The sequence below is a fragment of the Lepisma saccharinum genome, chromosome 14 (genome assembly GCF_977018435.1).
Source record: "Lepisma saccharinum chromosome 14, izLepSacc3.1, whole genome shotgun sequence".
In the NCBI taxonomy this organism is placed as follows: Eukaryota; Metazoa; Arthropoda; class Insecta; order Zygentoma; family Lepismatidae; genus Lepisma; species Lepisma saccharinum.
The window spans coordinates 40,626,072-40,649,345 of record NC_139242.1 but is presented as its reverse complement, the minus strand read 5'-3'; the positions used below and the strand labels follow the sequence as shown (position 1 = coordinate 40,649,345).

General features: G+C 38.2%; 1 protein-coding gene across 1 annotated transcript in view; it reads left to right on the top strand.

Moving 5' to 3' along the window:
- Positions 1 to 2,700: 2,700 nt before the first annotated feature.
- The window catches only part of P5CDh1 (delta-1-Pyrroline-5-carboxylate dehydrogenase 1), a 59,575-nt gene continuing 39,001 nt past the window's right edge, over positions 2,701 to 23,274 (top strand). Inside the window, exons 1-4 of the mRNA XM_083135424.1 lie at positions 2,701 to 2,876; positions 11,713 to 11,792; positions 14,137 to 14,270; positions 20,635 to 20,682. Of these exons, the coding sequence (XP_082991550.1) occupies positions 2,833 to 2,876; positions 11,713 to 11,792; positions 14,137 to 14,270; positions 20,635 to 20,682 (306 nt within the window). The 5' untranslated portion in view covers positions 2,701 to 2,832. The remainder of the gene's footprint in view (positions 2,877 to 11,712; positions 11,793 to 14,136; positions 14,271 to 20,634; positions 20,683 to 23,274) is intronic.

Genomic DNA, 23,274 nt, shown 5'->3' with positions numbered 1-23,274 from the left:
TAACAGCTAATTCAAGGTGGCGGCACCACTACGCAGTTGCACCAAGCAGGAACAGCGTGGAGTTATTAGATTTTTATGGAGTGAAGCTGTGAAACCGGTTGATATTCATCGGAGAATGCAGACGAAGTATGGGGACGCTGTCTGTCACAGCGGCAAGTCTACGATTGGTGCAAGAAATTCGCAGAAAGTACGACTTTATTGATTGATGCTCCCCGTCCGGGTGAGGCTCAGAGAGTTGTGACAGAGGAGTCCATAGCCGCAGCAGATCGGCTTATTCAGGAAAACCGGCGTGTAACCATGGCTGAAATGACTTCCTTGCTGAATATGCATGACGAACTCCGCTACAGAAATGTGTCCGCCAGGTGGGTTCCCCGACAGCTGACGCAGGAACTGAAAGTCCGTCGGGTTGAAGCATGTCAAGAGCTGCTGAGGCGTTATGAAGAGGAGGGTGAGGATTTTCTAGCTCACATTGTCACCGGGGATGAAAGTTGGGTGCACCATTTTCAACCGGAGACGAAACGTGCAAGCAAAGAATGGCGACATTCGTCTTCGCCGAAACCAAAGAAGTTTCGCAGCCAGCCCTCTGCAGGGAAAGTCATGTTGACTTTATTCAGGGATAAGAAAGGTCCCATTCTGGAACACTACATGCCCCCACGTACGACAGTGACTAGTGCCACCTACACCGACCTTCTCAAGAACCATTTGAGGCCAGCGATACTCACAAAGCGAAGGGGATTGCTGAGTGCAGGTGTTTTGCTTCAACATGATAACGCCCGCCCTCATTCTGCTCGTGCAACCATGAAAACCATCGATGACCTACGCTTCAAGTGCCTACCACATCCGCCATACTCACCAGATTTGGCACCATCTGATTTCCACATCTTTGGTCCATTAAAGGCCCACCTTGGAGGGCAGAGGTTCAAGTCTGATGTAGACGTCCAATCGGCGGCGATACACGAGTGGCTACACAGTCAACCGAAAGAATTTTTCTCACGCGGAATCGAAGCACTACCTATCCGATGGCGTAAGTGCATTGAACTGGGAAGGGACTATATAGAAAAGTAATGTACAATCAAACATTATCCCTGCATTAAAACAGTGGGGAAAAATCAATTGCGGTTTTCATTTGATTCTCCCTCGTAAATATCGAGGAAAGCATTAATACCTTGTTTCTGTTTTCCCTAGGCAATGTTTGATCTTTCAAAATATTCACTATTATCACTGGCGGAGGAGCTGGAATTGTATAGGTGGATTCTATTGGGGAGGGGGTAACTATAAAATATTTCATAATTACCATTTTTATCCGTCATCTTAAAGGTTGGTCAAGGACAAAACGTTGGAAATCGGGGGTCATTTTAAGGCGAGGTTTCAGTTACCACTTCGTTTTCTTTAGAGTTCTTTACTGGTTTCATTTGAAAATTTTGATTTTCTGAATATTTCTTAAATTGTCACTTACCAACTTCGTGTTCTAACTTCAGACGCGGAATGGTTACGTTGATTCTGTTAGCAGTGGCGTAGCAACATATCGCGAGGCCCTGGGAGAGATTAGGCCCCCATTCTTCTTTAAATTTGTAATCTCAATGTGAATCGATACAAAATCTTCAGGAATACGTCAGCAATTATCATATTTAAATAATAATAATATTAAATTACTGACGGGAATTATATTTCATTCACCCTAAAAATGCATTTCTCTATTTTTCCGGGAGCTGAAACCTGAAGCTGTAGAAAGGAAGGAAGAAGTGCTAATATTATCCATGCTCTCAACGAGTTGAAAATAAAAGCATTTAAATGCTTCTCACCTTGCTCCGTGGAGCTTGGAGGTGCTTTTTAACATATTAAAATATGTAGTGCAAGGTCAAGAGAAAGAAGAAAATGCAAGACAAAAGTATTTTTTATTCAATAAAAGAATGAATTGGTAAAAATGTCCAACTCCAAGCAAGTTATCGTGATTTTTTGCGTAAATGTTTCACATAAGATACACGACTATAATTTTTTTTTTTTCTAGCCTCTTAGGCTTAGGCCCACCTGTATGTTACGCTCCTGATTTGACTTATTTCATTGACATTAAACGTTTAACTAGAATTTAAAACCAAATAAAAATAGAATGTTTTAATTTTATTCCCCACAAGAATTACCCTTTTTCATCTCTTTCTCACTTCTATTATTATATTTTTCGTATCAACCCCATGGGAGACGAGAGGCCCCGGATGGTCGCCCACTTCGCCCACCCCTTGCTACGCCACAATCTGTTAGGTTTGGTTCTGTTGGCATGAGTACACAACACTGTATTATTTATGCTAAGAGAACTAAACGTAACAACCTAGGCATAGCCTAACAACGAAAACATCCCGCGGTGACGTCAGAACTCCAGGTTGAAGGTTGGTAACGCATTGTGCGATAAGGGAGACCCGTAAACCCATCCACCTTCCCTCTCCCCCTCTTCGTACGCCAGTGACCATTATGAAATTGCAAGTTTCGTCGAAGAGCATATGATAATATACTTGATAATGATCATTTCATTCCATCTTTTACTGAGGGAAATTATGTACAGCTGTCTCATTTCTGGAAAACCGAAATTTCAATTAGGGGTTTTTACATTCACCGCAGATATTTTGTTGCCAAGTATTTTCGATATATGTGCTGCCATCTTTTAGCTATTCTTCTAACTGTTATACCGGAAATGTACGTCTGTTCCTTTGGAGTTGCTCCATAAACGTTTGCGCAGGTTGGCCGATAATGGTAGAAAGTCCATGGGAGGGGTGTACGGTACAAAGTTCATGGACGAATTGTTTTAAATATTACTGATATTGAAGTGAACTTTGATCGAAAATGTTGAAAATCGGAGCCCAGTCACTGATAGGAGGCATCCAAAGGTATGTACATTATCAGAAGTTTACAGTAGATAAACTATTGAACTTGGATAAAAAAACCATTGAACACTGATAACCAACCAATTTTCTTTTTTTCTTGGAGTTTCTTATCACACAAGCTCTTGTCTGCTGTAAATGATTACAAGGAAAGCATTGAAGCAATAAATATGCCATGGATATGAGCTTTGTAAAAATTGGTTAGACTTTTCTGATCGTATTACAGAATGAAACTAAATTGCGAAAATCTGTTCGAAAACAGAAAACATTACGTTGGACTACCTGGAATGCTCAAATTCCACTTTGAATAAATTGTCACTTTGAAGCAAACGTTTAGTTGACTTCTAAAAATTCTGTAATGATGGCACCTTTGTTGATAGTAAATTAAAATGCTCCTTTTCCCGTTATCATGTAATTCATTTTCAGGTGTAACTTTCAACAAGGCCTAATTCTAAACTGTATTGAAATAATTATTATAAAGGATGTATTCGTAATACTTTAACATGTATTAACATGGAAAAACATTTTAATTTTTAAAAAGGCACGAAATTACGTTTTATGGAAAAATCAATTTGGTACTATTATCGTATGGGTGAAACACCTACGAATCATATATTTCGGACTTCTTTACATTGCTAACGTGTTGCGGAACATTTCTTAAGGCGAAATAATGCATTTCTAACTAAGATAATGTTTATTTTCTCTATTTACGAGTACTTACTGTTACTTGTTGTTTCGAATCTGTAACACATTATGGCCGTGATAGCATACTGGTTTAGGGGGCGTTCTGAGAGTGTTTTGTCGATTTATGCAGTGGTGCAACCTCGTTCACCGGAAAATATCTACTTTCGTGCCCCTATTTGAAATTATGCTAATACGTCGCATTTACGTGTAGAACTTGTAAAATAACCTTGCGATTTACCACGTTCATTGTCCATACACAGCAATTCGGAACCATCTTTCTTTCGCAATTCGTTAATGCTCTTCCTTTACGCACAACACTCTTGCAACCTTGAATATTGACGTCAGACGAGGAATGCCTACGTGGTTAGGTTAGGCCTGTTAGGTTAGGTTCCATTAGCATAAATACAAAGAAAAAATAATATTTTTGCTAAGAGACGCGTTACCTTTGTATTGCCTAACATGAAAAAGGTCTCTCCTGTGACGTCAGAACACAATGTTGCTAGAATGTTGTGCGATAAGTGACACCCATTCGGGTCGGAACGTCGCATTTACGTGTAGAACTTGTAAAATAACCTTGCGATTTACCACGTTCATTGTCCATACACAGCAATTCGGAATCATCTTTCTTTCGCATTTCGTTAATGCTCTTCCTTTACGCACAACACTCTTGCAACCTTGAATATTGACGTCAGACGAGGAATGCCTACGTGGTTAGGTTAGGCCTGTTAGGTTAGGTTCCATTAGCATAAATACAAAGAAAAAATAATATTTTTGCTAAGAGACGCGTTACCTTTGTATTGCCTAACATGAAAAAGGTCTCTCCTGTGACGTCACAACACAATGTTGCTAGAGTGTTGTGCTATAAGTGACACCCATTCGGGTCGGAACGTCGCATTTACGTGTAGAACTTGTAAAATAACCTTGCGATTTACCACGTTCATTGTCCATACACAGCAATTCGGAACCATCTTTCTTTCGCAATTCGTTAATGCTCTTCCTTTACGCACAACACTCTTGCAACCTTGAATATTGACGTCAGACGAGGAATGCCTACGTGGTTAGGTTAGGCCTGTTAGGTTAGGTTCCATTAGCATAAATACAAAGAAAAATTATTATTTTCGCTAAGAGACGCGTTAGCTTGTATTGCCTAACATGAAAAAGATCTTTCCTGTGACGTCAGAACACAATGTTGCTACAGTGTTGTGCGATAAGTGACACCCATTCGGGTCGGAACCATCTTTCTTTCGTAATTCGTTAATTCTCTTCCTTTACGCACAACAATCTTGCAACCTTGAATATTGACGTCAGACGAGGAATGCCTACGTGGTTAGGTTAGGCCTGTTAGGTTAGGTTCCATTAGCATAAATACAAAGAAAAATTGTAAAAATAGCTCTCTCCTGTGACGTCGGAACACAATGTTGCTACAATGTTGTGCGATAAGTGACACCCATTCGGGAAAAATGGCTTGTTCCGAACTCGACAGGTGGTTCTAGTGAAAACACGGCGAGGCTGAAACACTGGCTACGGGGTTGCATCGTCTTAACACACGGAACATTGCACTCTCATGCAAAAAGCAAATGGCGGGAGCAGAAACAGCGTGTCGGACAGAGATTTTCGCAGAAAACAACACGCATTCACATTAAAATGGATCAAATCTACATTCAGGAACTTCCAAAACGCTCAAGAAAATGATTTCCGTAAGTACTTTCTCCTGTAAATTTGAAGGAATCCGTTTCACCCATACGATAATGTTACCATCAATTTTTCATTTTATTTTAAATTTTCTGTTAAAATTTCGGTAACCACCAAACGTCTCTAATTCCCTTATTTTCGTATTTTTCACATTGATACATATTCTGCATTCGTAAGGATTCTTCTATTTCGCGTTTCGTTTTTTGCAGGCAAATAATCTCAATTTTCGAAATATGGAGTATTTTTATTTTCTTCGCTTTTGCTTGCGTTACACGCGATATGGCAGAGAAATCTTGACTAGCGTAGTCCATGATCAGTGGTTATGCAGTGTTGCGACCTTCTTCATAGCAAAATATCTAGGTACTAGTATGGAGAATACGTAAGTACGAATGTCAAAAATTGACGAAACTCGGAAGTTATAGGTGTCGTGTGGTGGGTGTGTTGTGAAATTGGTGCCGGGTGTTGAGGATCCGGTGGAGTTTTTGGTTGCACACGGGGTGGTGAAGAGAGGAAAGGAATGTGCAAAGTGTGAAATTGGAAATAATTGCGAATCATTGGCGCTAGCCCCACGAACCATTGGCGCTAGCCCCACGAACCATTGGCGCTAGCCCCACGAACCATTGGCGCGTGGTTAGGTTAGTAGGGCCACGCAAAGGTTTCAGTAGTTAAAAAGATAGCCCCACGAACCATTGGCGCTAGCCCCACAAACCATTGGCGCGGGATAGGTTAGTAGGGCCACGCAAAGGTTTCAATAGTTAAAAATTGGTTTCGAAAAAAATATTCGTAGCCCCACACACCATTCTCGGATAGCCCCACGAACCATTGGCGCTAGCCCCACGAACGATTCATGGATAGCCCCACGAACCATTCACGGATAGCCCCACAAACCATTCACGGATAGCCCCATGAACCATTCATAAATAGCCCCACAAACCATTCACGGATAGCCCCACGAACCATTCATGGATAGCCCCACGAACCATTCACGGATAGCCCCACGAACCATTCACAGATAGCCCCACGAACCATTCACGGATAGCCCCACGAACCATACATAAATAGCCCACGAACCATTCATAAATAGCCTTAGAGATACTGAGCGAAAGGGGGGGTTATAGCCCCCATCAACCTCACATTGAGCACGCCACTGATCCTGTGCACGTCATGTTGTCGCAAGTTCGTAATCAGAAATGATGAACAGTAACTCACGTTTATTTACGTTCTAGAACTGTTACACAGTTACAAAACCGCGTATTTGGAAACACTGACCGGTTGTTACGTCATGAAACGCTCGCAAGTATTTGGTTCACATAGTAGACGGACACAAGGGAACAGCTTTCGTGCATTGGGGTGACATTAATGTCGAAAATTACATGATTTACTGGCAAAAAAATTTCAACGTGGTGAAAACAAACTTCCAAGACCTTCCTAAAGTATAAATAAACCCATTTCGGTAAGTACTTTCTCCAGTAAAATTGAAGAAATACATTTTGGGGATACGAAAATTTTACCAATTTTCTTTTCAAATTTCTTATTCAAGAGCAATTCAGATATATAAATATGAGTTCGTTTAATTTTTGCTCATAGGGTGTCCATCCAAAGCCCTCTATACAAACTATGCTACATTAAATAGTCCATATTTACCCTTACAAATTATTCATTAAGAATAAAATCTATGACATTGTTGATTAAACCAGTGGTTCTCAAATTGTGGTACGCGTACCTCCAGGGGTACATTAACGGGCCCAATTTCCTTTTGTTTTATTGCGATTTCATCATGCTACGAATGCCATTTTTACATGGTTCGATTTCATTGTACACATCTGTTAACACATACTGTGGAGTTTTAGCGATTACTTAAAGGTTTTTTCAATATATGCTTTCGTGTTAAGTTAGGCAGGTTAGGTTTGGTTCCCTTAGCATTAAAATAAAGTCCCTAAATGCAGTCTACTAAGGTTCTGATTTACTTCTACATTCATTCAAACGCTTCTACGATATTTACTGTCGCTTGTCGACTGAGAATATCTTGTCCATGAGAAGTGCGTAAAGTAATTTTCAAGTTGTTTTTTTTAGTCCAAACAGTGCTCATTACTTTAAGGAAGGTTCAAATTTCGTGTGACAATGATTTCCAAAATTCTACGATAATTAGTCATTGTGGTAGGAGAAATCGTAAAACAATCGGAACCGTTACCCATTAACAACTTGAAGGGGATACGCAATCAGCTCGGAAAATAAATGTCGAGAATACCCACAAGATAACATTTTTGCTGCGGGTGTGTAGAGCAGACTTCAAAGCTTTAACACTCAACAGGAAAATAAAGCTGATTCTGTCACTGACACTGTTATATTTGTTTCACATATTTTTGAAATAAAATGTTCGTTAGAAATCTATAATAGACTAAATTTTGAGCTGAATCTCCGTTTGAATGTTTAAAGTGCACAACCAGACATCAAGATACTGTGTCCGGCCCAAAATTGTGCTTCACAGTTTGTATACAAACTTATTTTTGTTCTTTAATTTTTTACTTCAATAACTCGGGAAAGTATACCTATATGAAATTTTTTTTTTTTTTTGTATATATACTTCTTAGCATACATGTGTTTCACATTTTTATTTTTCTAACTACCGTAATCATAGAGATTGTAAACGTAGGAACACCCAATAAAACAATAAATGTATGATTTTTTTTATTTTCACATACAGTCTGAATGCCCTTTTGCTCTGTTGCAGTACATGTCTCGCAATATTTAAAAAATGCCCCACCAATCAGGAAGCCAAAAAAGGCTCCCAAAAACCCACCATTCGGAGAAAACCTATGGTGGGGGTACATTAGACATTTAGTTACGATTAAAGGGGGTACAATGAGAAAAAGGTTTGAGAACCGCTGGGTTAAACCATTGACGATTGTGGCCAGTTCTGGAAATATAAAACCTTTGTAATGATAACATTGGTAAACACTTTTTGGCTAGACTCTAGTCTTGCCCACTCCTTCTTGCCCGTTTACAAAACCATGCTAGCAGACAGCCGGTGCTCCAGCATCTGTAGGGTAAGTTAGTTTTTCTTTTTACACTTTCTGTCACTAACCATTCACGGGAACGAGGTATGCCTATGAGGTTAGGTTAGGCCTGTTAGGTTAGGTTCCATTAGCACTCATTTCACCCCTAAATATGTGCTTCATCATCGAAAAATGTCCTCAGTACATTCAATCACGCATATCCGGACAACATCAGTTTTTCTCGATTTTCTCCTCCAGGAAATTTTTCCTCGCCTTGGGATTTACTTTGTTGAATTCCTTATAAAATAACCTTTCCAATGAATATGACACGTATTCCTTAGGAAAAGGACGTAAACTAGAGTCTTACCCACTTTTGATTGCCAACGAAATTAGAGTCATTTTGGGGAATCTTTGCCATTGTGATTTTGAATATGATAACAGTTTTTCTACATTGGCTCTAGTTTTTTAGTAATAGCCATCCTTTAAAAAACATAAAAAGCATGAAATCTCATTGCTAATCATTCTTTATGATGATAAAAACGTTTTTTCTTGTGTGTAGGGTGTCGGAACAATTATGTTGAAGATCCCAGCAATAATCTGCCACACTAGCGACCATTGGTACCAAAACGGGAAGGGGGAGGGGCCAGGTACAAGGACAGTTTAGTCTCCCTTGGTAGACATGGCTTGTCATTAAGAGACCATAGTGCGGAGGCAAAAAGTGGGTGGGAAATGTCCTCCACACCCCACCTAATCGCCACCACTGATCTGCTATCTCGTATCTGTCCCATCTGTTTTGAAATATTTCCTTAATCTCCTTTATATCTTGGTCGGGACCTCTCTCCCTGTTTTCCATTAAAATCACCAAGATTATTTGGAAGGTTGGAACACTGTCAAAGTTAATTTGGAAGAAATTTATCTTTATGCTTACATTAATTACAAAATATACGAAGTTTGTGAGCAAGTTTTGCTCTAGTTCTTCATAGTTTTGTGATTGCCAAAATAGTTCTTGACAACTGAGACATAACTGAATCATTAATGGGTTTACGAGTTTGAGGCCCATCAAAGTTTCCCATTTTTTGTTTCTCAAAACTCAGTCCACGAAAGGATCTATCGATGTAATGAACGCTTGCCACCATTATCCAAGACTTAACAAACTACTTCAATATGCAAGGTATGCTTCCTTTACAAAGTCGGTGATGTTTTTCTTTGTTTCTACACAGAATATTCGCCACAAATGCAGCACAATCCATTAGAATCATTTACGTGGCCTTGCTCGTGAAGGACACATGTTTCATTCCCCTCAACAATAGAAATAAAACTCAAAAATAAAACAAATAAAGTGAATCGAACTTTTAATAAATATATTCTGTGCAATGGATGGACTACAGGAATATTTTTATATTCTAAAATAAAAGCTATGTCCCATTTCATGTCAACACCTACAGCTCTTATTGAGATAATCTTAAAATGGAATGATATCAAGTATCTCAAGAACTAGAGTCAACTTGGCAAAACTGTTGTTCATTTTAGATTCAGCACAATCAAAATACCATAAATTTGTTCAAAAATCTTTCACAACTAAAAAAAAATATTTCTTTGTCAGATAATGAAATAATTATTGCAACCTTTTTTGTTATGATATGAAGATGCTGTACTGTAAGGAGATAATTGCTGTTGTTAGGGTCTTAACTGTAAACACTGAAATTCTTACAACATGCACCTTATCTCAGGGGTTTCCTAAAATTTTTCAAGCGACATCCTGTACCAAGCATTACAAAAATGCACAAATTTGATGTGATGGAGTGACTTTTTTGAAAGATACTCAAAAGTGAACACCTCTTCCATGCAGTACACCCTGGAAAGTTCATCCTTGCAGGCAAATAAGGCTCTGGCATCTGGCCCTATTGCATTTTGTGGTAAATTATCAGTTTTACTTTTTTCTCATAGCTGTGTTGGCCCAGTCGCGGTGTAAAGATTGACAATTCCTGCCCTATCTTGAAAAACAACCTTTGTTATGTATTACCTCTTGTTTATTACCAGTACATACGTTGTCTGCCAAATATGAATATGAGCCAGCTCAATCGACTTTTCATCTCGTTACCATAGTTCCCAGGTTCGAGTTCCAGTGTGGACATGGGTGTTCTCCGCGAGTGTCCCTTTGTGAATTTTGCCTAGTTATTGCTCACCTCATTCTTGCAATTATCCAAATGTGACGGAAAAGCAACATAAAATGAGAAAATTACAGAAAAGGAATTTTATGATGTGATTATATAAGATATCCCTGAGGGCATTATGGTAAGGTTGTCACTTTGTAACAAGTGGCCCTGGGTTGCTCAGATCCCACTTTAAACTGTAGGTACAGTCACAGTTATCCTACTTGAGCATAAAATGGACTTCAACAAACTATAATGGTTCTATGACAACCACAATTTTTCTCCTGGCTCTGTTTTTGTATTTGAGAAGTGCATGATTATTTCTGATGTATCGCAAAAGGCATTATTTTATATTTCATGTGTGTCTAATGAAAACAAACCAACCAGCCTCTCTTATACAACTTCTGGTTCTGGTAGACAACCATATCTCCTTCGATGTTCTTTTGTTTATCTGTAAAGTTTGTTTCCTAAGGTACCCAAAGTGTTAAAAGTGCAACAGCTACATGCATTTGAATATATTAAAAGACAAAATGATTTTCATATTCTTTTGAGTTCTTGATTAGATTCTGGCATAAGTTAACATGGAACTCAGCACTCATACCTAAATTATTTTACCATCACATATGAACTGACAGAGAAACATGAACTTGTTTCTTAACGTAACAATAATTATGCATGAAAAAATAATAATGTAAATACCAATAAATTCTGTGTTGGTGAGCAATCACATTGAAAAGAAAGGTGCCAGTAACAACTATGGGAAAATACTTTAGAAACACACATTCATAAGATGAGATTTTGTTTGCAGTTAAGATTCTTCGTAGAGGTCTGCATTTCCACCATATTCAAATACAATAAGGTATCAAGAACTTCAGTCTTAAGTGAATATTGAAGCATGTTGACACATTGAAAAAAGAATTAACACGTGTGTGCAAGTACTGCAAACTTTTTCATAACTTATTGTATTTATTTGCATTGTACTGTAGATGGCTAGGGATGCGGGTGCAGAACGTTTGCTTCCTGGTGTACTTCACATCTAGTTTTCTCTGTCTCGTGGAATGCTCCAACTTGCAGAGGAGACTTTCACAGGGAACAGAGGTTGCAAAGTACAGCGGAACTGGCTACTATATAAGCGAAGGGTGCCGTGTCACCAGCCCTTATTTAGTTACGAATCAGTTGTGGATAGTTGATAGTAGCAGCAAACTATTTAAGGTACAATCTATTTCTTTCCATCATACTACTTAATTGTGAAAGTTGTATAATGATGTCCATCTTTTGTGTGTGTTAAATATATTCATAATTCTTGTTTTCTTCTAGATTTGGATGCCGCACAGTAGCCACTGTTGTGCAGAGAGATGTACTCGATGATTTTCCAATTAAAAATGAACCTGTTCTGGGTGAGTGAGATCATGTTCTTCTATATATGTGTTACTTGTCATAAAACACTGCTTTAACATGCACACTGCACTGGTAGAAGTTGTTATAGTGTGGGCAACTTTTACAAAACATTGCAGTCAAATTGTCAATGTATTTTTTCTATCATTAATATTTTCTGCCAGACCTGAAACAACTTTTGCCTCCTGTTGTTCGTCGAGTGAAATCCATGAGCGAATGTGGCAATCAGGTGTTTTTTTTAAAGTTCTACAGTGCATAATAAATTTCTTACCATCACACATTGCTAGGTTAATTGCCTTTGAACCCCAGATTCATGTGCCTTCCAACCTAAGATGCATTCTCTAGCCATTCCTAAACCACCTACTAATTACCTACTAATGTACACTGGCCTCAACAAGTACTCGGGCAGTTTGTTTCTTTATACAGCATATTTGCAGAAGATACAATTCAATCTACACATGTATCAATATACGCTGTATAAAACACACCTTATTACTAACTTCGTTGACCTGTACTATATAGACAGCTTCAACCATGTCTCTTGATGCTTCACTAGTGCTTCAGTGTGCGCATGAACTACAAATTTACACTTCCTTTAAAGTCTCTTCCATGCTAGTACCTAATTGATAACAAGACATGCAGTATGAATATTGAGGAACCTATAAACCTTGTTCTTATTTGATGATATAAAATAGATTTTGTGTTTTTAACATTTATCCATTTAGAATAAATTTTAAGTCATTGAAGTTTGATTTGTTTTGCCATCTTTCAACCATTTTTTTTTTAATTGAAGAATTTGTGTCGCATGCAGTTATCAGCAATGTTTGGGACATGAAAACATATATTTCGTGAATTAGGTGCCTGATGAGGTGACAAATTTTGGACAACAGGTGTATAATTTTCTATTTTCATGCAATAATATAGTGGAACCGTGATTTTACGTTCCCCAGATTTACATTTTCCCACATTATACATCCAGTCTTGCTGATCTCAACATAGCAAAGCATGTTTTCCCCAATTTTACATTTTCCTGCATTTTAATTTTTTTTAAGCTTGGTCCCCTGGAAAACGTAAAATCGAGGTTCCACTGTATTGTGTTATAAATAACAGTAATATACATTTATTTATTCTGGAGAAAGATCAAACATGGTTGTTAAGCCTGGTAAACACCAAATAGCATGTGAAGCAATAGGTTTTAATTTGGAGACATACCAAACTTCTCTTTCTACCCCTGTCTGCCCCTTCCTAAATTACGTATGATAATGTTCAGAATTTCTTTTTTAGTTTAATAATGCAAAATTTCATGAAAATTAAGGTGACATATGCATCATGCAGACCCAGCAGCTGTAGGTAATGGTCATAATACGGTGTGGCCACAATTCAAGTTGCACTACTCACAGAGCCCTCTGGGACCCTTTCAAAGCATTGAATTGCACTTAAACTTGATAGAGAAGACTATTGAGACCATGGGGAAGTGAATGCTGATGGGAAAAAAAGTTCAAATTTTCACTACCAGGTTCAAATGTGGTGCTGAAATCTGGTGCACAGTGAACATCATCCCGGGAAAAGCTTTGTCTGACCATTGATCACACCTCCTTACATTTCCAAAGGGTCATTTGCGTTTACAGGTTGCATATTGAACACTGCTGTTCTAACTCAAATTACTGGTTATTACTTCAGCACCACATTTAAACCTAGTGGTGGAAATTTGAACTTTTTTTCATCAGCATTCGCTTCTCCATGGCCTCTATACCAAGTTTCAGCGAAATCCTTTGCTTCGAACGGGCTTCTGAGTAGGGCAACTTTAATAATTATGGCCACGCAGTACATCTGGAAATTGCAAGTCAGATCAAAGTGTTTTCGTTACTTCACATACAACACAAGAGGAAAACAGTACACACACATAAAAAAAAAAACTTCAAAAGTTCCTACGTTTCCCATTGTCAAGGATAAATGGAGTTGGTAATAGGTGTAGACAGTAGGAGGAGCTGGAGTATACCGATTGTCTTCAGAACGGAAGCCTCATGACTTCTAGACATCAGCTGTCAAGCTTGCTTCAGCTGACAACCCGTATAGTCCTGCAACATTTGCATGAAGTCAGTACTATTTCTTCAAGCCTCTGTGGACCCTCTTGAGAGCATGGCAGTCCCCCTCTGGGTGTCTGTGGGCCACAGGTTAAGAACCATTGGATTCATGCATTTGTAATTAGCATGATGTGATGTAGTGATATGTCATCAAACAACACGTGAGAGTGGGTACCATGGATACCCTGCCATCTTCTTCCATGTTATATATATTGAAGTTTGACATGTTAATTTTTCTGCAACTTAAGTTTTTTTTTTTCAGAGTATTTACCAGGGAGTAAGGAGAGAGATGATTTGCAGAAGGCACTGCAAAATATGATGTCCGAATGTAATGATGTTCCCATTATAATTGGCAATGAAGAAATTAGAACCAAGGATGTTAGGCGTCAAGTGATGGTAAATTTTATTGTACTCTTGTCAGATATTGATATTAACCTTCATCTTGAGATATGGTATAATAAACAATTTTCTCTGAATTATCATATTCATACTTAAGATGAATTGATTGGTGAATCTTGTGTTAATAACAAAATTTGCAAAGGATGCAGAGTCCATGTATATTTATAAACAAAATCCCGGTTTTTCTTTTAAAAATAAGTTTATCGCGAGGTTGTTGTTAAACTGGCCAGTTAAGTCAGTATTTGTGATCCTTTGACTAGCTTCCATCCCTGATATTTGGAGTACATTTGGGATGTCTGGATAAAGTATATAATAATAATATATATATATATATATATATATCTGTTTGCCATCATTTTCCCGACCTGAGGAAAAGCTAGTGACGGAGATGGAAAAAAAATTGGAAAGCTAATTTTTTGTTTTATTCCCCATGTACCTCCAGCGAAAAATCACCAAAAATCGAGGGTTGCGAACATACATCAATTCTGAAAAATGTCGGCAATTTTGAAAATTTAAAAAAAAAAATGTGTTTGGGTGATAACAGTGAGCCACAACATGATACTGTTTTACTTTAAAGACTTTCAGAAATGTAAATGTAAACTACGTAAAAGATAGCACAAGTGGTTGAAATTTTAAAAATTTATTTGCATAAATTTGATGTCTTTGCAATTCCTGTTCATGTGTGTTGTTTTGTGGAGCAGTTCAGTGCATGCATGACTCCCCTTAAGACCTTGGTTGCATAAAGTGGACTTAAAACAAAAATTCATTCATCCAGTAAGTGCTGTGTTGTGGGTTTCCAAGCATGGTGTGACATTAAGTGGATTTTCTTTTGCATCTAGTGACAGTGATGGTAAAAAATAGCGGGAAAACATGGAGTTTGATGATGTTTTAGATAATCTTCTAACGTCATGTGTTGATACTGTAGATTCTAGTTTTATCATAACTGAAGATGCAAATGTGATGCTTTGAGATAACAAGAAATATTCAACACCCTGATTCTACTTTCGTTATACGTGAACAGATGAAGCCTCCAATCGCATGTTCTTGCAACTGTCACGAAATATTGTATCTAAAGTTTATCGGGGTGAATTTTTTCTGCCAATTTGGTCATCGTGTTCTGTAACACTAGCTGTTATTTTTTACTGCAGCAGTCTAGTATATCACTGTCTACTATGTAGAGAGAGAGAGAGTTTGGTCGTGACAGTTAGTGAGAGTGACATTTTTCTGGCACTGTGTAAGCATCAAAACCTTGTTGTTGTTGAGTTGGTGTTTTAAGTCCACTTTATGCACAGTAAGGCTAATCGGGACAGGACCTACAGTTTAAAGTGGAATCCGAACCACTTGTGCCTCTACCAGGTATCAAACCCGGGACCTCTTGATTACAAGCTGATGGCGCTACCACTGTGCCATCGGGGAGGCCATCATCAAATCCTTGTAACAGAGGATGATGTTGCGTACTCACGTCTATTTATCATGTGGACAACAGCGTTTCTTGCATGAACTTCTTCCCATATTTTTGAAAGGCCACTACCTCCCATGATTTTTCCTGCTTCCTCCAACACTTACCATTACTGGAGTAAAGTACATCAGTCTTGTCCACCTATGAGACTATGTCCTCAGTTGTGATGTTAAAAGGTTGACCAAACACCTCTAATCTCGTCTGCAGCTGCTTCTTTCACTCTTCAGTAGCAAAGCGAGGGAATGTGTTTATAGTTGCGAAGTTGTTTGGCTCTAGATTTACAAAGGACATCGGTATTACTACTGACTTCTCACACATATTGTCCTGCTACGATTTCCACGAAGTCATTCCATGAAACCGGTGCAAGATTTTTCTGCCATACGGCTCGCTATCCATAACCAGTTGTATGGTAGAAGGAAGGTGGGCACTAGGGGGAAGCAGTTGTAGAGTGAGCATTTCTTCCATCTGTACAGTTTAGACTAATCTTCTTTCGACACCAACATCAGCTGCTTGTAATAAGACCTAACTCCACCTCCCCCCAGAGTCTGATATTCAGTCGTAGCACACAGATTTCAATCTGCATAACCGTGACAGGTATCACACATTTTGCTCCTCCCAGTGACCCTGGTCATCTACAGTAGTGTCACAGGTGTCTCTTCTTTCAAATCGCATTAAAAAATTAGAAACGTAAGTTATAGAATGGAAAGACTGTGTCTTGAACGAAATCGCATGTGAAGAAAAAATGTCTATTTCCACCTGAAGAGCCGACTTAATAGATTGTGAGAGAAGATGACATGATGGAGTGCGGAACGGGGAGGATGTTTTCGTCACTAGATTTTCCCCAGGTCGGGAAAATGATGGCAAACAGATCTTTTGTTTAATTTGCATCTCCTTTGGTATTTTATCATAAGTGATTTACAAAGAGCACTCATGAACTTGTGAATGTATCTCCTCTTGAAATGATGACGATCGGATGGTGTGCCCAAGTGCAGTGTGCAAGTCGGTCAGAATACGAGATGCCAGCCGATGAAAATAAAATATGCTCCCGAAACTGCTAAGGTGGGCGACACATCACCGCAATGCTCAATTAAGAGTTTCTTCATATATCTCTTCCTGTACTTGGACCAATCTGTGAGAAACTTGGTAAGACAATATCTGCCAGTACTGTGTGCCGAAGGTTCCACATGAAGGGATTGTATGCCCGAGTACCACGTGTTTGTGTTGTACTAACCATCCATGCCAGACGGGCAAGATTAAAGTGGTGTCGTCAACATGTCAATTGGACTGTCTCAGATTGGTGCAATGTCCTGTTCACGGACGAGACCAGATTTGCCCTGGAATCAGATGATAAGGGTGTAAGGGTCTGGATAGAATGAGGCACACGCAATCAGGCCAATAACATCATCAAACATCACTCATTCAGAGGTGGCAGCGCCATGGTGTGGCTTGGAATTTCAATGGGATATTGCACCGAGCTGTACATCTTTAAAGGCATTTCTGTGACAGCTGCGCAGTATCGGGATGAAGTGCTAGACCCCCATTGTGAGACTCTACTCTGCAGCAGTTGATCCTGATTTCCTCCTTATGGATGATAATGCCCGTCCTCATCAAACCAACATGTTGACGAGTACCTGGAAAGTGAGGGCATTTCTCGTATGGAGTGGCCAGCATATTCCCCGACCTTAATCCCATTGAAAACCTTTGGTATGCCCTCGGCCGTGCTGTATCTGCATGTTTACCTCCTCCAGCCAGTCTCAGAGAGTTGGAAACTGCCCTAATGGAGGAATGTCCATTGCTCGCATCTGCGATGGTTGATCACCTCATTGAAAGCATGGAAAATCGTTGTAAAGTTTGTGTGAAGGTCCAGGGTGGTCACATACCATATTAATGTAAGTTTTGTTTTGGTCACATACCATATTACTGTAAGTTTTGTATGGTTTGTTTTAGGGCTGAGCAGATACCACTTTGAACCGATACTGATGCTGATGCTGATACTTGAATAATTCCAAATTTAAAATAACAAAGGTTATTATTATGTGTGTGTATATAATTATTATTATTGCAGTTTATACGTATGCATTTCTGATGAGGGGTGATGAACCAAACGATGCTCTGTTGCAACGATGCATCTAAGCTTTACATTTTTTTTAAAGTGACAATCGATCAGATGTTTCAAATATTAGAGAAATATTAAGTGAAGCTAAGAGCAAGGCAATCGTGTAGTCGTTGTCGTCCTCTCCGCCAATGTTGAAAAATGAGATCATGCCTCTTCAACCTCCTGTAAAACTAAAGGATCACTCTTCCCAAACTAACATTAAATCATCTGTGAACACAAGAATAATTGGCGATTTACCAGCCCCGGTCACGATGTCTAAAACTAACAGTAAAGCTGTAATGTGAAACCCATCCGTCTCTTTTTTTGTCCTTTAACAAAGAGAATAATAATTAGTAAATGACATATAAGGGGAGAATAAAAACTTACCAGTCTCTTGCTTCTATATCAGGCAATTGACTTCAGTACAGTGATATTCCGAAGTGACTTTGCTTTCGATATATTTTCGGCAAATTATTTCTAAGAAAGATTAAATGCATAGTTCTATCGCTTGGCGTGGGAGGAAATTGAAACCCATCACTACACTTTCCAGAAACTAACTCCCGTCATCTGTAGTTCAAAGAAAATTATTCCTCTGCCGCGTTCCTTGTGCCGAAACACTCCTGCTGAAACCCAGTCGGGATAAACAAAGGGGAATTAGCCAAGGTATTTGAATTTCCAGGAAAATGTTAGGTACTATGTCCGAGACACGTCCACCACTTTCATAAGTGATGACCTTTTTGACTGTGGGAGGTCACTAAGGAGAGGGATGTCCGCAAACACCAAAGAAAATGGAAGGTTTACCAACAGGTGCATCGTTGGCTTTTGGGACCTCATTGGGGTTATTGTTACACGAGACTGCATCTGTATGAACAAAGCCTGGTAGACTTCGAAGAGAACTAAACAGAAGCATCGAACTCATATGGGGATAATTCCACTTTACGCTTCATTTGCAAGATACTTGGCCACAAGTCTTATCTGCGTACATATCTTTGTGAAAAACTAAATATGCTGACCAAGGCAGTAATTTATTTTATTAAAAACATAAACTAAACGTAACGTTTCAACCTTCTACCAAGGTCTTCTTCAGACTCTGTATCAAGTACAAAAGTAACAAGATACCAAAAATTGGACATTATATATACACACAAACATTACTCCCTCCAGACTATTAGAAAGTTGTTCTGGAACTTTCTAGCAGGTGGCTTTCCCTTGTCAACTGTACTTTCACCTAAAAGGCTAAACATATTTACTTCCATATAGAATGTGGTTGGGCTTTATATCTCACACTCTTTTTCCTTCATTTTTCTTCCTTCTCCTCTCCTCTTTCTCTCTTGTCCTTTCCAAGAAGGTGTTAGAAAGAGTGGAAAGGACAAGAGAGTCAGGGACTGAAGTTAAACAAAGAATGGAAGAAGGTGTTAGAAGGAGTGGAAAGGACAAGAGAGAAAGAGGAGAGGAGAAGGAAGAAAAATGAAGGAAAAAGAGTCTGAGATATAAAGCCCAACCACATTCTATATGGAAGTAAATATGTTTAGCCTTTTAGGTGAAAGTACAGTTGACAAGGGAAAGCTACCTGCTAGAAAGTTCCAGAACAACTTTCTAATAGTCTGGAGGGAGTAATGTTTGTGTATATATAATGCCCTATTTTTGTATCTTGTTAATTTTGTACTTGATACAGAGTCTAAAGAAGACCTTGCTAGAAAGTTGAAACGTTATGTTTAGTTTGTTTTTAATAAAATAAATTACTGCCTTGGTCAGCATATTTAGTTTTTCATAATCATGGAAACAAGGCTTAATGGTGTTATATCTTTATGTCACGCACTTGCTGTTCCCGGAAACTTGAGTACAGGTTCATTTAACAAATGCACAACTATTTTTCATTTTTCTTTCAAAACCAAAGGTAAGTTTGAAAGGTGAACGAAACTTTGAAATGGAAGAAGACAATTGGTTTTGGCTGTGCGTCTAGTGACTCAAAAACAATGGTATCGGCTAGTATCGGTTGAAAAGTATCAACCGATACATTTATTTGCCTTTAAACATCATTATGTTAATGACCCAAATGTGACGTTGTTATATAACTTATGGAAAGTAAATATTTTTTTTTCATCTTTGTACACAATTCTGTTTAATGCATAAACACATTTGCTACTTTTGGAAGCATGTTTATCAAGGTATTCAAATTTCAGATATTTTCTTTTCATAATTTTCGGACATTGATTTCGATAAAGTCAGTATTTTATGTGGGAGATAAATCATGCAGCTTTTGGCACAGAGCTTTTTATTCAGTTTTTTTCTGGTTGAATAACTTGAAAACAAGCTGGTAGTGATCAAACATGATGAGAATTATGGTGTGTAAATTATCAGTAATAACTGCAGAAAGTCTTTTGGAAATTGACCCTCATCAACTTTAGATTTGGTTTCTAAAAGGCTTGCTAATTGTTTTTTAATTGGATGATGCATGGTCAGTGCATTGAGTCCCATTGTTGCTGTTTTCTTGCTTTCTTGACTTAGAGCTGCTACTGGTTGCTTTCAGATAGCTCCCCCAATTGTCCTCATAGTTCTATGTAAATGTAGACAATTTTGGTGTTTCCACCAGTGATCAAACTTAGATAATTTGTACCAAGGGCAAGAATGGCAACGAATTTGCCCATATATTAACAAAAATTTTCATCTGCTTCAAGCAAAATCCGATGACTACATGTTGAAATGGACATCTGCATACCTAAAAATGTTAGTGCATTTTGGTATTACAATGTGTGTAACTGTTAACTAACTTGTCCAATAAACGACATGCTTTTCTTTCTTTTTAGCCTTTTGACCACAAGAAAACCCTTGCAACTTTCTATTATGCAGATACGGTAGGTTGTGTATTTTGTTAAAGTTATTTACTAGCTGGTAATTTTATTATAATGTTTTTGACTAGTTAATATAACAAAGTTTTATAATTGGCAAATAAGAAAGCTTATTAAATTATATTACTGGTGAGGTGTAATCATGTAACTTTATAATAGACTCTCAGAATCTATTGAATTACTCGTAGCAATTAAAGTTAAAATTTTGTAAACCAGGTAATTAATCTTTATCCTGACGTTGAACAAGTATCTTTTTTTGCAAAATCGGGTGAGAGTTCCATTTCTGAAGTGCATAATATGGCACATAGTAAATGATGTAAATAATATTACACGTACTTTGAGGCCTTTTTATTCTAAGCAAGTGTAATATAAATATCTGATGAAATACATAACACTTACCAAATTACACTATCGAAATATAGTGTCAGTGCAATAAAGAATTTAGATTTTTTATTTATTACTTAAACATTTACCATCATCAAACCCAATTGATTGTGGTAAATGACTGAATGTAAAGCATTCATATAATTGATTAGCGATGGAACAAATTTTGCAGTACTCATATCATTATAGTCCATTATTTTTATAAATAACCTGCAATTTGTTATTTATTAAATATGAAGGTATAAATCATTTACTCTGGTTTTGTAAAGAGAATGTTGAAATACAGTTTCTTGTGCATGTGTTTTAATATATAACTTAGGGCCTCCCCGATGGCGCAGTGGTAGCGTCGTCGCCTTGCAGTCAAGGGGTCCCGGGTTCGATACCCGGTGGAGGCACATGGCACAGTGGTTCGGATCCCACTTTAAACCGTAGGTCCAGTCCCGATTAGCCTTATTGTGCATAAAGTGGACTTAAAACACCAACTTAATATATAACTTCTTGAAGTCTCATTGATGCATACATTAATTAAGATGGTGAATGATCCAATTAGGTTTTTCATGAAACCTTTGCAACTTCAATGCAAATTTAGTTCTTTTCACACACATAAAAAAAGAAACCCACAATGTGAGCAGGGTTGCTACGCATCTGGAAAACAGAAATGTCAGGGAAATGCCAAGGAATTTTGCAGATTGTCTGGAATTTACGTGCATTTTGGAGTCTGCAAGAGAAAAAGTCCACTTCCACTTCTGGATTCTGTTCTTGTGATTCCACTCCCAAAAAAGATTTAGTTTAGAAACTTGATTCTTTCGTTCTTATGATTCTGTCCTGTGCAAAATTATGGTTCCTTCGAATTTCTGTAATATATTTTCACGTTTATAATACTGGATATTAGAAAGAATATTAAAGTAAAACTTGCAGTCCAGATATCTGATTGATAACTAAAGTATATTAACAATATGATCATTATTATTGGAAAGGTTGGTCAAGATGAGGTTATCGTCTATTATTTTATAGATATTAGTCTTGTTGGCATTTCCTATTGAATTCTTATATGCAACAACGATTTCTCCGGATGTTGTGTACTTATAAATGTAAGCAAGAAAAGCAACATTTTCTATGACACTCTAAATCCTCCAGAAAATGAAAAATTGTGTATGGTTTATGAACTTTTTCTGTTGTTTTTATATTTCTGTTATGGTGAAATAATGTACCTCTGTTACCATAGCCTGAAGGCTAGATGCACGTGATTGTAGCACTCAATATATTTGATGCCGATTGTAATTTTACATTTTACTCTTTGAATTTTCATGTGTTCTTGTGTGTGTAGAATGAAATTTGCTTTAAAAAAGTTGTGAAAGTGAATATTCATAATAATTAACGTATTATACAGGGTGTTACTAAAGTTCATTTCCAATGCTTAGGAGGTGATTCTACAAGTGAAAATAAACACAAAAGTTCATGTCGAAATGCCGAAAATGGCACCCATTTGGAGTTATTAAAGTGGGAAAAAGTGGGAAAATTATGTTTACAAGGAAATAGTGGCACAACGGCCAACCATATGAGTGCGGCGAAGGGCGTTCCACAAAGAAATGCAGCATGCTCTATTGAAATAAGCACATGACAGATGTGTGAAGTTGATGCGCAAGGGATTCCCCAAAAGAAGTGGATGAGTCTGTTGAAGTCATGCGGGTGGGGAAGGGTTTAGAGAGATGTGTTATCCACGGAAAGTGATATGTGGAGACTGACAACTAAGAAGAAAGCAAAAATCCGTAGTGGACATCACCATTACATAGAAAAACAAAGATGGTGGTGCTGTTGCGCTAGGTTGCATATGTGTTGACATGTTCACTGTGTGCAGAGTGGAGGTGCTGATGGAACCACATCACAGACGATGTTCAAACTGTCTCCCATTAACTTCCACGCAGAGATGACAACACCGAATCAACGATTGTCTAGTGCGAGCAAACAACCCCACGGTGTCTGCTATCGTCGCTGCTGCGACATTAATGCATGCAACGAGATCCTCGGCTGACACGACAGGTGTTTCGTATACGAGGCGTTTCATCTCTCCCCATAGAAGGAAGTCCAGGGGTGTTATGTCCTGCGATCTTGCTGGCCACGGCACAGGCCCACCCCTACCAATACACTGATTGTGGAAGAAGCCATTGAGGAAGTGACACATTTTTGTCGAAATGTGATGGTGCACCATCGTGT